General features: G+C 42.9%; 1 protein-coding gene across 2 annotated transcripts in view; it reads left to right on the top strand.

The window, feature by feature from the left end:
* Positions 1–417: 417 nt before the first annotated feature.
* The window catches only part of ttv (exostosin glycosyltransferase 1 ttv), a 60,826-nt gene continuing 45,725 nt past the window's right edge, over positions 418–15,518 (top strand). For both annotated transcript variants that reach the window (XR_001773185.3, XM_017238652.3), the window contains exon 1: positions 418–1,935. Coding sequence is in view for 1 of the 2 variants with exons in the window: in XM_017238652.3 (XP_017094141.2) it covers positions 1,142–1,935 (794 nt within the window). In the remaining variant the exon portion in view is untranslated. The remainder of the gene's footprint in view (positions 1,936–15,518) is intronic.

The raw sequence follows: 15,518 nt of genomic DNA, 5'->3' as shown, positions 1-15,518 counted from the left end.
ATATTATTTCAAATTTTGAATTTGAAGCAGCTGTTGGTAGAGCGTTGCCATCTGGTTTTCGGAGCGCGGGCTGGTTTGCGCCTGCGCCTAATTTCCAATGGTTTTTCATTTACAATTTCCAGCGAGGCTGCTGGGAAATGGCTCGTTGATAAGTTGGCCAGTACACGCAGAGCTATCAAAACGCATACACGCGTTGCATTTTCGCGTATTTCCGTGTTCTTATCACAGCAGCGCGCTACTGCCTTCGTAGAAAACGCAAACACAACATCGGAAAACTTTAGTCGTAGACATCTACTATAGAGGAAGATAAAATTTTCCTGCGCATTTCAAATAATTTAATCTCTTTGTCAAAACTAAATACTAATAACTAAATTAAATTTATTAACGGACAATTTTTAAATAAACCAACGCTTTCTTGGGGGAATGCGGCAACCCTAACGGCTGACTCTTGCTGGCTCTCTTTCAGTGCTGCACAATGCCAGAGCAAGAGTGCTGCTCAACACTGCTCAACACCGTCTGATTTTTACCAGCCAGAAATGTTTTGTGTGTGTTGCTAATGTTTATATTCCTGAGATACAAAATTATGTCTTGCAAGAAAATGAAGTGAAGCAAAGTGAAGGGATTGATGTTTGTGCGATGCCACGCCTCGCCGCGAGCGAGGTCCATTCCCGCCCCCGCCGTCGTCGACGCCATCCCGCGCCGCCCCTCCGCCCCCACAGTCGCGCCAGGAAATGAGAAATCATAAAAGATTATGAACGAAAATATGAACTATACCGGACGATGTACGTGAATACATGTGTTACGCTCAAGGTGTGTGTGAAGTGCAACAATAATAACAAGCATTAGACTTGTTATCAGTCGACAAACAGCAGCGGAAACTCAAAATTCCGAGCAAACAAAAATGCGCGACAACTAGTGATTCTTATTTTTTGTTGTTGTTGTTGCTGCTGCCGTTGGAATCCCCGCCTCACATATACACCAGCACTCTCGCAGCACACGGACGCACTAGCCCCATCACGCCCCCCACTCACCCCGTCACTCAGCCACCAAAACGAGAAAAATTCGAAGAATCCCAAATATTTGGGTAATCCAAAAAATAAGCAACAATTATAGCGGAGATTAAGCAGAAATTAGCCATAAAATGCAGGCCAAGAAGCGGTACATTCTGGTCTTCGTATCCTGCGCCTTTTTGGCCTACGCCTACTTCGGCGGCTACCGGCTGAAAGTCTCGCCGCTGAGACCCCGTCGCGCCCAGCACGAATCGGCTAAGGATGGGGGCGTTCAACCGTACGCCCAGCTGCCCGGCTTCCTGGGTCGACAGGAGGCCCTGGAGATGCATCTCACCCAGGGGAATCGCTCCGAGATCCCCGAGAAACCGAAGACTATCAAGAGTTCCGAGTGCCGTATGGAGACCTGCTTCGATTTCACCCGCTGCTACGATCGGTTCCTGGTCTATGTCTATCCCCCCGAGCCGCTGAACTCCCTGGGTGCTGCCCCGCCCTCGTCCGCCAATTACCAAAAGATACTCACTGCCATCCAGGAGTCGCGCTACCACACCAACGATCCTTCGGCCGCCTGCCTGTTCGTCCTGGGCATCGATACCCTGGACCGGGACTCGCTCTCCGAGGACTACGTCCGAAATGTGCCGTCGAGATTAGCGAGATTGCCGCACTGGAACAATGGACGCAATCATATAATCTTCAATCTCTACTCGGGCACCTGGCCGGATTACGCGGAGAACTCGCTGGGCTTCGATGCCGGCGAGGCGATCCTGGCCAAGGCCAGCATGAGTGTCCTGCAGGTGCGGCACGGATTCGATGTCAGCATTCCGCTCTTCCACAAACAGTTCCCCCTGCGAGCCGGCGCCACCGGATCCGTGCAGTCGAACAACTTTCCCGCCAACAAGAAGTACCTGCTGGCCTTCAAGGGCAAGCGGTGAGTTCATAGAATTAATTGTATAATTAATTATTTTTTTTTTGTTTTAAAATTTAAGGAATATAGAGAGGATCGTGTGCAGTCTTTAAAGTAGAAAGTTTAAGCCCCTAACTGGAATGGAATAACTTTGCGTTGACCTCATCGTCTGGCTTAGTCAGGCGGCAAATTGCAGGTTGCATCTATCAATGGCAACTCCCCACGACAGTACCCTGCCCCCGCCTTCCCCCAAAAAAAAAGGCGAATGCCAGGACCAATCGAAATCCGAAACGTTCGAGTTTTTGGCCTATACTGGCCTGGCCCATACGTCCTTTTGTGTTTTTTGTTTGCCTTCCTGGTTTTTTGTGGGCCGGTTGGAGGAGAAGGGACCAGGAACCAGGGGGGGCCATTCAAATTGAAAAATTGTCTAGCAACGCGTCATTCGTCATGTCCTTTCCATATTCCAAGTTGCTAGTTGGTCCTGTTTTTGAGCCTCGGCGTGTCCTTTGGTGTGCCGTTTTTTGATACTCTTTTGTTTGTCTCCGCTTTATTGTTGTTTACTTGCTTGTGTCGCCCCCAACAGCAACAACAACAACTCCAACGATGGGATGTCCTTTGACATGTAACTGGATTCAATAGTGTTGATACACAAGGATATATATCCTTAAAATACTTGCCATATCAATCATAACATAAAGTTTTTTAAAAGATGACTTTTCTAGCTAGCTTTTAAATTTAAAAGATAGTCAGATAATAGTAATATACATATATTTCTCTCACTGTAGGAAGCCCCTGTTCGTTTGACCTCTGCCCTCCCTGCCCTGCCTATTCGTGTTTTGTTGGTCTGGCTGGGGGAGCTCCTATATCACCTGGCGTCCACGTGCCGACATGAGCTCATTGTGCTCTAATTTAAAATTGATTTTCGACCCGGTCCGATAGTGAGCCGGAAAACTTCAGATACAGATACATCTATGGAAATTCCTTGAGGACAGGTTTCATTAAGCTAAGTGACGGCCAACAGCACTCAACACTCGACCAATTAATATTGCACAAGTGTGTGGAAAAGGGACTGAAGTAGCTCTTTAAAAATAAATTGTCGCAGGACGCTCTATCTCAATAAAAACAGGACATGGAACAGGCTAGTGAGGGCAAGTGATTCGGTTGCTTGATTTTCATTAACTTGATTACATTTTGGCCAATATTATGTTGGTTTGAAGGCAGTATTTAATGAAGTAATGATTGAGCAAGTGCCTCAGGTTTGAGATACAAAATAGGCTCTTTATTGCCATCATTTAGCCTGATATGCCCCAGATGATCCATCCTCGATATAGGCTGGCTTTCAAGCCAAATCGACAACTATAAACAGGGCCAACACGGCCGACTCCGGCGAGATATACGTTCGAGGGTACGCCAAAGTGATGTTAAACTTGTTAACAACACAACAACGGAGAAACATACGCACTCTCCTGGGGGTGGAAAAGAGGATGGGCCTTGGCTTCGGTGGCGGTGGTCCCCAGGACTACTTCACACAACGCATACAATTAAAAGGGGAGCAGCAACGATACATGCCGGGGCACTTTACAATTATGCGACGAAAACGGCAAGCCAGCAAAAAACAAGGCAGCTCTGAGGAAAAGCCCTAGTTTTTCCTGGTGTATCGATATTGTCGAGCCAAGTAGTCGGAATGAAGCCCTAACCAACTAGCCACATAACCCAAGGCCGCCCGCCTTCAGGACAGCCACCCACATTTACATACCCGGTTGCCTGGACATCCTTTGCGGCTTCCCTGCGAGACTGCTGGGGGTAAATGTTGCCTTTTCCCCGTTTAATTGGTGCTCCTCCTGGTCCTCCTCCAGCTCCACCCTTTCGTATGTGAATTGAGGGAAAAGTGTGGGAAACTAAACCCAAGATTGGAAGTGTGAGTAAAATAACGAACGAGGGAGAAATCAAGAGAGGGAAAGTGTATGTTTTGGGGTCAGAGTTAATCTGCGGTCGGGAGTCTGCATTTGACATTCTTCGCCAGCTTGCTTTGTGTCCAATATGCTGAACAAACTCTCAGATTTCACGCCGAATAATCAATGGCCAGAACAGGTTCTTATGAGATCATCGCCAGAGAAACACAAAGAGGTTCTTCTTCAATCATTAATTAATCAACCGATATCATCCTCTTTCCCAATAAGACCTCTCAAAACATCGAATAATCAAAGACTAGAGAATTTGGCGGCAATTCCTTTTGGGGGAAAGACCTCCCTTGACAAAGGAAATCAACTTGGAAAGTTTTTCCGCAAACCCTCAACGACAAAAACATAAAAATAAGCAAGTGTAACCTTTCCCCAGGTGACAACACCATGGTTTGCACGTCCTTGTCTGGGTTTTATTAACTTTTTCATATCAGACCGAATGGTGTGCGAACTTCATATGCTTTTACTTCGGCATATGTACATATGTATGTACATATATCCTACTATAACTTGGTTCTTGTGACAATTGCTTGCCGCTTAACAGAAACTTGATGGGGTGTTCTCGGGGCTTTCATGAGTGACTTGCCGCAATTAGAGGTAAAAGTTCAGCAGTTCACCTTGGAGGGCCTGTGCCTGTGCCTGGGCCTGTCAAGTTGTGCTCATAATTTGGTTTCCTCCAATTAGCAGACTCACTCCTCATCGAGCAATTATTTTTTTATTACTTTTTCAGTGCTATTGGGAGTATTTTTTGTTTGGATTTTGTAGCCCTTTTGATTGACCCAGGACGTATGTACATCTATATAACCAGCTATCCAGCCGGACTTCTGACATTTGAAATTCGTTGCACATGTCTATCCATCGCTCTGAGGGATGTAGCTGGCTTTTTCTGGTTTTAGTTTGCTTTGAGTTTCATTTGGTCTGGGATTTGGCCCTGGATTCGGATTTGGATTTGGATGTCGGTCGGTCGGTCGGTTGGTTGTTGCGCTGGATGCGTTGTTCCCCCTCACATTGCAATTGCATTTTACAGGCAAACATTTTTTGCTGCCACTCCGCAAATTGCTCAAATCAATTCGTTGCGGTTCGCAATGGGTTTTATTTCATTGCGATTCGATTCGGCATTGGTGTGAGTTTAAAATTAGCTTCCCGATCGGACGTAGCTTTAAAGTCAATTAATTTTCCACAAAATTGCATTACAAGCTATGGCCAGGCACTGCTGCCTTGGGCTTGGCCATCTGGGAATCACCCAAAGGAGGACAAGAATCTAATCAAACCAAGTAAATTGCAAGATTTCAGGTGTATGTTGAGGTAGAGATGGTCTTGGGGATACCAACACGAATAAGGTAAGAAATTATTAAATTTTTTAAATAAAAATTCCAGTTTAAACAATGAATTTGGGAATTTCTTTATTGCACCACCTGAACCAACAAATGCATAAACAAAAGATCCACAAGATTCGTTGAAATGGAATCTATAATGCTAGCCACATGCCCAAAATCTATGCTCACGAATCGAACTGATTGTGGGCCTTAAAGATGCCAATAACCAGACGGGAATCCGTGCCCATCCGAGAGTAACCTTATCTGAGGAAAGGCACCAAAGCCCGAGCCCAAGTACTCCTCTACTTATGACGTGTAAGCGGCTCAAACAGTTTATGCGATTTGCAGCTTTATTGGCGGCACGTGCCCAACCAGCCAAAAGAGGGATGGTTGGTTGCTGGGTTGGATACCCGTCCATCCTCCGCCCTAAACGTGTGAAATATTATACGCCAGTCCCGGCCGCCACAATCTCGTTTGACCCGCCCAGTCGCCCAGCCGCCCAGTTTTAGGTCGCCCATTTCCTCGAGAAACTCATTATCAATGAACTGAACTCTGCGAGAGGTTATCGCACTGGAATGCCGCTTCCATCTCATTTCAGATTTGCGACAGCCGCGAGCAATTTAAAAACTGTTCCCAAATTGTCTCGAATTTCAGCTTTCAACCATCCTAAGTGACATTAGTTGGCATTTTTTTTCATCAAGTCCGTTTACTTTTCTCCACCAAAACCTCGCTGCTTTATGCAGATTTTGCACTGAGGGGGGCTTGAGGTCAGCCAAGTTAGTGTATTGGTTTTAGGAGGCCATGGCGTGGCCATGACTGGGCCATCACTGGCCTGCCAAATAAAAGTCAATAAAACGCCAGAGCTACTTGATGACCATAAATAATGTTTATGCTCGATGTGCCTCGGAATTAGCTTTGCAAAATGGTTGGCTATATAATGCGGAACCGGAACCGAAACCGGAACAAAATATCCATCTCTATAAAATGGCTTTCCACAATTTGATTATCTTATTTTACTGGTCCATTGCATATTTTTGCACTCGAACTTAATTAACATGGCCACACATTCTTTGACTTTTGCTGCCACAAGCCGAGAGCCGACAGGCACCACAAAAATCTTTTAGTTTTCCAACTTTGGGGCGGAAGACCCCAAAAGGCCTGCCACACATTCTGGGCACTCTGCACAAATTATAATTAAATTGCACTCAATTGAGTACCACCCCAAACAAAAAAATATAAAGAGCACTGTCCGGAAGTTGAGGGAGTTTGGGGCAACCACTAGAACCACCAAACAATTCAGCCATACAAGATCCCATCCACCCACTGCATTTTCACATATTATTTTGTGATTATTATTACTCCATACGCGGATGGCACAACGTTAATATAATAAAAGCATTTAATTTTAATTTAATTTCGTAATGAGTCATGATGAAGTGGCGAGTGGGAGTGGCAGTGGCAGTGGATTTGGATCCTGATGCGAGCAGGATGGCAGAAAGTTTGGCCTAAATATGTGATGGCCTCTGGCTTACCGAATCGCTCCTTCTCGCTCATTATAGCTCTCTCTCTCTCTCTCTCTCTCTTGCTCTGACCGCTCTGAAATTTTTTTAATTATGCCTATATGCAAGTGTGTGAGTGTGTGGGCTGGTCCTTTCACTTGGCTTGACTTTCCTTTCGGCCTCTTGGTTTTGCGGTTCGGATCCGTGCTAAATGCGCATATGGCGCGAAATGAATTTTCGTAAACCGAAATGAAAAATAGAGATGGAGAGACTTTACTGTGGATTAAGAATGTGATGAACTTGAAGGATACCTATTAGTGATGCTAGTTGTACTCAAAAATCCGATTAATCGGTATCATGTATCGCTTAAGATCATTATCAATATAAACATCGGAAAACCCAGTTCACAATAGACATATACCTTTTTTAAAAATTGATTCATCGATAAACACAAACATCGATATAAGCAAAACATCGTAAAAGCTCGTTCGTCAGTGATCAGTTGGAGATGAAAAAAAGCCGATGTTACCGATTATTCGAAAACATGGATATATCGCTTCGATTTATCACCACCTCTAATTTTAAGCTCAATAAATAATTTGTGTCCTATGACTTCAGCATTTCCACTTTCCTACAGTCTTATATCCTCCGATTTCCTATGAACTTGCCACACAACAGCTGCCGTTGCAGGAAAAACAGCCATGTCTCATACACTCCCATACATAGTTGAAATAATATGTCATGTGTGCACTTCCCAACCAACAGAAACAACAAAAACACGAGATGCGAAAACAAGCATCACAGAATGGTTGTTGCTGTTGTTGTGCCTCTGCTGCAGTGCATTTATTTATGTTTGTTGCTACTACTACTTGTACAGCTGCTCCTGCTATTTGTATTTTCCATCATTTTTATGCTCGCCAAAGTTACGGGCTTGAAGAGTTGATTTTAAAGATTTCGCGGCTTGCCTGCTTTCGGGGATCTGGTTAAAATTTATGGCCAGAGGCGGGGGCGGCCTGGAGTGTTAATGTAATTATGATAAAATGCGTCACCGCAACGGGTTGAATGGGAATCGTTAGCCTCCATCCTCCGATGGCCCTCTTGTTGAACAAATTTGTTGCCAAAAACACGCAGCAACACTTGAGTACACGCGTCGTAGAAAACAATAAATTTATAAACGTTCTCTATGCTCCTCCTGCCCCGGCTCCAGCGCCCTTCACATCCTTTTCCTTTTGCCTGTCTGTGTTTGTGTTTGTGTGTGTGTGGAGTTATGCCAACAATAATGGCGCAAAACGTTCTCTGAAGAGGAACCAAAAAAGTACGGAGGGTGGAGGACTGACAAATGGGCGTGTTCGGGAAGGAGGCGGAACAAGAAGGCTCTTCTGGCCTGCGTACGTGCTTGGCAAAGGAGTTTGTAAAGGATTTTCGCTTATTCCTATTTCCTTACCCTTAAAATCGTGTTCTATAACTTTATGCCGAGGGCTAGCCACTAAAAAAATTAACAAAAATTGTTATTCGTCGAAGGGAGCTAGGGACCTAATACGAGTAACTATGAAAAATGTTACCAGTGAAGTCCTTAAAATCCAGCTTAGACATGTCGCCTGCAAGCTCATCCGAACTTCGTTTCAAAATTGTAAACTTTATTCCCCCTTCAGTTCTTTATTTTTTGTTTTCTCCTCAAATATTATGGCCCAAAGAAGCGTCGCATCATGTTTGAGTGTTGGAGTGTATAAATATGTGTGTGTGTGGGAGTATCTATGTGTGGTTTAGTATCCATGTGTGCGTGTGTGTGTGTGAGAGCTCTGTGGCGTGCGGTTATTCCCGCTTGCTAAACAATGAAACTTTATTTGCGATATTTCAGCTCGTTTCCTTCGCTTCTTTTGGCTTTTGTTTCCATTTATGTAGGTCCTGCTTTTGGGAGGTCCTTGCTGTTGCTACTGTTATTGCATTTTCATTGTTTGTTATTTACTTTGGCACTTTTGCTCTGTTACAATTTTTAGTTGAGCCACCGACACACAGCGCTGATGTTATTTATGGCCCGGCAACGGCAACGGCGTGGCGAATCCGCTCACGTTTCAAATAAATTGATTAAATTTCATGACACTTCATCATGCCACACAGAAAGCCACAGCCGGCGGCACCAACAATCAAATTTCCACGCTTTTCGAGTTCCGTTTCTATTTCCTTTTTTTTATGCTTCTTTGCGTTTTTGCCAAAAAACTTTTTCTCGCAAAGCATACTTTTGCGGGCGGGATGTTAAAATGGAGGATGTGGCGGCCATCTTGCGCCATGATTATTATTATTATCATGCAGGCATTTCCGGCTGTCAAAAAACCACAGCATACTTCTAGGAGATAATTAACCCACTTGTCGCTGCAACACACACACAGCGCTCTGTGGACTGGCCCCTGATGTAATAAATATTTGAAAAGCGTTTTTTAATTGAATTTCCAGTGTAAACTCTCAGCCGGGCGGTGTGTGTGAGGTGTTTTTGCTTAAACACCCGCAACATTTCTTTTTTTGCATATTTGGCAAGGATGCTGTGGCGCAAAAACAAGACTGAAAATACATTAAAAAAGCCCAAGCACAAACATATAATCAAATTAAAAAGCTAGCATCCCTCACAACCACCCACATATATATTTGATTTAATTAAATTTTTTCCCTCGTTGCCATTTATTTACGTTTTTTGGCCTTTTTGTTTCGCCTTCGGTTGGCAAATGAACTGCATGAAGAGAAAACCCCAAAAAAAAGATCTGAACCGAAACGTAAAAATAAATATTCTTGTCAATAGGAGAAAGCCAAAGAAGTATTTCTAAATAAGTACTAAAGTCGACTTTTTTTTTGCTTTTTTTTGGGGTATTTGAACCTTTTTTCTGGATCTCTGTGGGTTGCGTTTGCATTTGAACTTTAAAGTGAAATGGCCGAGGAAGAAAGGTCCTTTCCGTGGGCTTTGACTGTTGTTAACGGTCGGAATTAATTACCCGCAAGTATTTTGCGAGCTGCAACTAATTCGAGAACATTATAAGAATACAATTGATAAGGAAGAGTGCTGGAGCTCCTTGAAACTAGACCCACAAACTCTTTTCTCGCATTATTTGTTCAAATGCCATTCAACTTTTGGGATAGCCACTTGGAAATGCCAAAAGCAACCGCAGGAATTCGCACTCTTTACTCGCCCTTTTTTTTTTTTGTTAGAAAATAAAGAAGAACTTCGTTTCATCCTTGAAGCCTGCAGGAAAAATCTCTTCACAGTTTGTGCTTTTTTTTGGCACTTGATGCTGCTAACCTCTGGACCGGACTCGGACCATTCACATTTCTAACATATTTCTACTTTTATTTTACTATTAATGTAATTCCATTTAACGCTTTCGCCAGCCATCTTTTCGCGCCACCCCCCATGGAATTTGTGAAGGACTTTTCATGTGGATAATTAAGCAAAATACCAACAAAAGAAGCCAACAAAAATAGGCAAAAAATTAAAACTGAGAGAGGGCTGGAAAGGCGCGCATTGAAGCGTAAGATTTTTATGTGTGCCACTTCCACAGCTCCTGTATTTTCCCTTTCACTTCTTTTGTATTAAATTGCATTTCTTTTATTTATCAAAGGGCTTTTGTTTATGGTTGTGTGTGTGTTTTGGTCCTTTTTGGAAGGTAATTAAATAAGAAATCCCTAGATGAAAGGTAGAAAAGCTTCAAAAGGTGAATCTAGAGTCTAGACTCTAGTCCTGCATTTAATATTTGGGTCAGTTTTGCTCTCAAAAGTCAGAGTTCTGAAATTGTGTTTAAATCCAATTACTCTCAGATCAAAAAAACTTTATAGCTTCTGTTGGAGAATAAAAATATAGAGGAATCAATAGAAAGGACCTTCGTTCGGGCCAACAAATTGCAGTTCTTTCGTCAGTTAATTGAAAGTCTAACTACTGCTGCTGCACTCCTTAAATCTTCCTTTTTTTCGGTTATGCTCGAGGGGAATGGAGCATCGAGAAGAGAAGCATTCAATTGCGGCAGCTGCCACATCCTGCCACATGGCCAGGATATGGAGTTTGGCTCTGCTCGACTGCTGCCTGCAATCGACAAAATGTGCTTCAATAGTTTTCTAATGGACTTCATCCGCCATTTAATGCACACACCCACCCACATATACACATCCCTAGAGCACATGGCCATGGCAATTGAGGTCCGAAAAAGGCGAACACGTTGGCAGCTTGCAAAGATTAATGATCAATGCAGGCGCAGGACATGGCAGGATACGCCCAAGACCCACAGACACACACACACACTTCCCCACATTCATACCCGACGCGATAATATGCGATTTGGAGCCCGGCATAGGGGCGTATCAATAAAAATTCTCTTGCCACTCCCAGGCCCCCTTTTCAAGCACTTCAGCCTGCCGCCGTCCAGATGCTATGGCTCCTGCTATTGACAGAGCCATCGAACAGCGACAGGAGGACACCCACATCCACATCTACATCCTCAACCTCATCTCCGTTCAAAGCGAATCCTTTCGGTGGAGAACTGGCAACGCAACGAAGCATTTGCCATGCATGAAGTTATTTAATAAAAATTGAATGGCTCTCCTCCCTGCGTTGCCGGGGAAACTTTCCGTTCTGTTTGTGTTTGGTTATCGATATGAGCAGCCAGCCAATCGCTATCGCAGGACGAACTCTGCTTCCTTCCTTATTTCGGAGCTATTAAAATCATTGCAAGCGAATAAACAGAAAAGGTGGATCCGAGTGGTGTAGGAAAATATAACAGAAAGCTGATAGAGTGGCAGGATAACGGGGCGATGGCAATGGGTTGATGGGTAATTTAAGGTTTCAAGCTTTAAAAGTGATTTTATTTATGTACTTTAGTGTACGCTCTTACCAGAATTGTTACCAGAACTGTTCTTTATTGCTTTTTTATCGCTTTTATCGATATATAGAGCTTAACCTGAGCTGTGCTCATCGCTTAAATCGCATACTTTGTTTAAAAGCAGTTTAATTTGAAGTCTTCACTTAATTTCAATAAAGAACTATTACTTAATTTATATACTTTGATGTACAAAAAAGATGTATAAAAAGAGGCAATGCTCATCGCTATAACCACATAAAATCACTTTCAATTGAAGTCTTCAATTAATCAGGCTCTTAAAATACAAAAATATAATATTGAAACTTATAAAGTTCGAGCTGTAACCCCTTCGATTACCCAAATGTATTGGCTTGTTAATACTTTCAGTCCCATCGAGGCTCAAATGAGCCGATATCCTCTCGAACTCCCCAACCAATCGCAGTTGAAAAAGTTTGCCATAAATTTATGCATTTTTCCAGCAGGTATATTTCCACCTGGATAGATCACGCCCCCCACGAGGGAGAAGTAATTCAGATGGTTTTCTATTATTATTTTTTTTTTGTTATTTTGAAAGCCAGAAATTCAATTCGTGATGTGAAATGTAATATTCATTAAAATTATAATGCGCACAGGTGGGTTAGAAAACGGCAAACGAGGCCCTAGTTTAGTACGCCCGGGCTCAAAATTCCCCAAAGTAGGGGGAATGCCATAATGCGAGTAGATTTTCCGAGTTTTCCCCCCTTTTCGGCACATTTTAGCCGTTTGCGCTCAATCCGCTCAGTGCAGTTTGGCAAATTGTGCGGCGTTTTCCACTGCCAACTTTCATGCCTACATGCCTGGCTAGGAATGGGAAAAAGAGGGCTTTTACATACACACCCACACAAGTGTCCGTAGTAATTGCCGCCGTGCTGTTGATTACACTTCAACGGTCGACCCACTCACCCACCAACTCCCCCCCATAAACTTCACACACACTCGCCCAGCTTCCTTCTGGTGGCACTCGCCCGTTGGGCTTTTAACTGCGCTAGTTTCAGCCATAAACTCGCAGACGATGCCCGAGTTGCACCAGTAGAACATCACAAGTGCTGCATCTGAATCTGAGGCTGGAGCTGGAGCTGGAGCTGGAACAGAGGCATCCAACAGCCTCCAGGCAGTGATTGCCAGCCGACAAACTTGACGCTTTCGTTTTGCCCAACTGACTTTCTTAATGGGTAGCTTTTTTAAAATTCTGTCAATTTTCAGGACATCCTTAAGAGGAATATCTTAAAATATTTGCAGATCTATTATCTTTAAATCTGCAGCAAAACTTCAACACAGTATTTTTGATCTATATTTTTCCAGTTTACTGATGGAACTCTTTATGAAACATGGAATTACCATATATAACCCATAGCCATTACCATAATTCTGTCAATTTCTATCTAGTGCCATCTTCAAAGAACAACCTTAAACTATTTGCAGTTGGATTCAACATTAATCTGCCTAAAAACATTAATACAACATTTTTGGATAATTTTTATAAAAGCCCTTGCAAAATCAATGTTTCTTTATGGCCCATAACCATGTCTATCCCTTTACCAAATTTTACCCGGTCTTTATGAAGAATACCTTTTCCAATCGATCTGCTTTACAAAATTAAAACAATAATTTGAATACTTAATAATTAAGAAAAGTATAGTATAAGTATCCTTAAAAAAATTTAAAAACAAAATGTTCGATTTAAGTGTTTTTTAATTTATGATGCCAACCCCTTTATAAAACCATGTTTTCCTTATACGAACCCTTATCCATGACCATATCTTCACCAAACTCCCTCCCATTCTTGAACGTTATACTTCAAAATATGTTGAAGCTTTATTCCCCATAAAATCAGAGTTTCAGAGTCCAAAGAATGAAATTCAGAATATTTATTTCCCTCCATAACCATATAGAATAAAACAATTTTGTCTCCCTCCATGCATGAATATGGATGTGTGCAACTGCTCGTGTCCCTCTTTAGTTCGAGAGTCCTGCATCCCCAAACTAAACGCCTTCTGTTCCACCCGCCGCCTGCCAGGCTCTGCCCCTCCTGAGTTGGATGGCTCCGCTGAGCTGTGGCAGCAGCTATATTTGAATATTTAATTTTTTAGCGAGCAGGGAACATTTCGCACTTCGAAACCTGACGCTAAACACTGCCAGAGAGCTATCGTTTTTACCCGCCGGTTAGTACACACCCTCGCCGAAACCCATATCCCCGTCGGTCTGTGTGTGTGTGGGGGTTTTGGAAAGCAAACAAAATGTTTTCTACGGCAAATGAATCAGCTCGTGGTATATGTGAGACGACTTTGCTGATTGCGAGTTCAATGCTCGAACGGCAACGAGGACAGGCACAAATTGGCTTCAACGGAATTGTTCAAATTCATAATTAATATAATTTGGACACGACTCTGTTTTGATGTGGCACACCCCTTCCCAGCCATACTGCCATGCCATCCATCTGCCCAATCCTGCCATCCCACAAAACTGTCCATTTTTCACCTGTCATCTTTTTAATTAAAAGAATTTCGCTTTAATAAATTCAACATTGACAGCAGCAGGTCGCCAGAAGGTGTCGGGAAAATTAATGAAAGTGTTGGATGGAAAAAAAAAGAGGTTAAATGCACGCATTTCATGTCCAACTGTTTCTCTCGTTAAGTGTGCTACAATTTAAATGCTATTTCAATATTTAATTTAACTCTCAGGGACTGGATTTTCAAAAGGAGACTGCTTTTCCCACACAAGTGATTGACGAAACGAGAATTACAATGAGTGAGGAGAAGGGAGTGGCAGTTTTTCAGGAAGTGCTTTTATAATACTATGGTATGGTAGTATTTTAAAAGTTCTTCAGTTTCTGAGGGCCGCTGCCGCATATCGTACGGGTGGGACTGATACAAAGTTCCCTTAATCCATTTGACATTTTGCCGTTGAGTTAAGGCCACTCGCTTCTAAAAGAACTTCTTGGATGAACAAATTCCAAAAACTATTCCTTCTTTTTTTTTGTAACATTTTGAAGTCTTGCAAAATACGGCAAAAAAACACGTTTGAAGGAAAATGGTCGAAAAAGGGAGCGGTAGACGAGTACGCGCCAAACTGTATGGCATTATGGCCATTGCAGGGGATGTGCTGGTTTTCGTTGCTGTTGATGTTGTTGGCCCACGCGTACTACGTGCAATGTCACCAATAATGTCACCCATATATACCTACAAGGACATACACCCACACCCACACCATCATAGATAGAGACACAAATACAAAGAAATCCACTCACACCCGTGAAAACTTCCGCTCTGGTTGCATTGTTCATTTAAATTCTAATTTGTATTTGGTGCACTCGACTCGACTTGGAACGACAGTGGGACTTCAGCCTTCAGAGGCGAAAGAGCAGAGAGGGCCAGACGGCAGGACACGTTTCCTGCCAGTGGACAGGTGTAGGCAGGAGCAGGTCGACATGGGACCTGACTTCGAGACCCTCACTCACTCCACGCAAAGAAAAAAAAAATGCCTCGACCATGTTCCAATGATGTCCTTGAAAAAAGGCAAATTCCACTTGGCAACTTTTGGTGCGCCTGTTGTCGTGGGCGTAGGTGCGACTTTGGGAAATTGTTATTTTATTTCCTCTTGCTACAAATTTGAATTTCCCCGAAAATTGCAATCATTTTCTCCAAAAAAATACAATTTTATTCTTTGGAAAATCTTCGGCGCGGTATTGAAAGTCCATAAAGAATTTAATATTCCGATAAATGAAAGTTTTGCGGAAACTTTTCGGCTATTTGGCCAACTAGAAGAAAAGAAACTTGGCATTCGCTGGAAAATAAATTAAATGGTTTATGGCTTTTTAAAGATTCATCTTTGAATCGATAGGTTTTTAGCATAATTGAGCAATTATTTATCTCGCTGGCCTTGTTTGGTGCGAAAAATTAAGACATTATATGGCGGATAGTCTTAATTTGTGGCAAGTATTGTATCGTGTACACATAC

Source organism: Drosophila bipectinata, chromosome 2R, assembly GCF_030179905.1.
Source record: "Drosophila bipectinata strain 14024-0381.07 chromosome 2R, DbipHiC1v2, whole genome shotgun sequence".
Lineage (NCBI taxonomy): Eukaryota > Metazoa > Arthropoda > Insecta > Diptera > Drosophilidae > Drosophila > Drosophila bipectinata.
The sequence above is the reverse complement of the archived record's forward strand: the minus strand, read 5'-3'. Positions and strand labels throughout refer to the sequence as shown.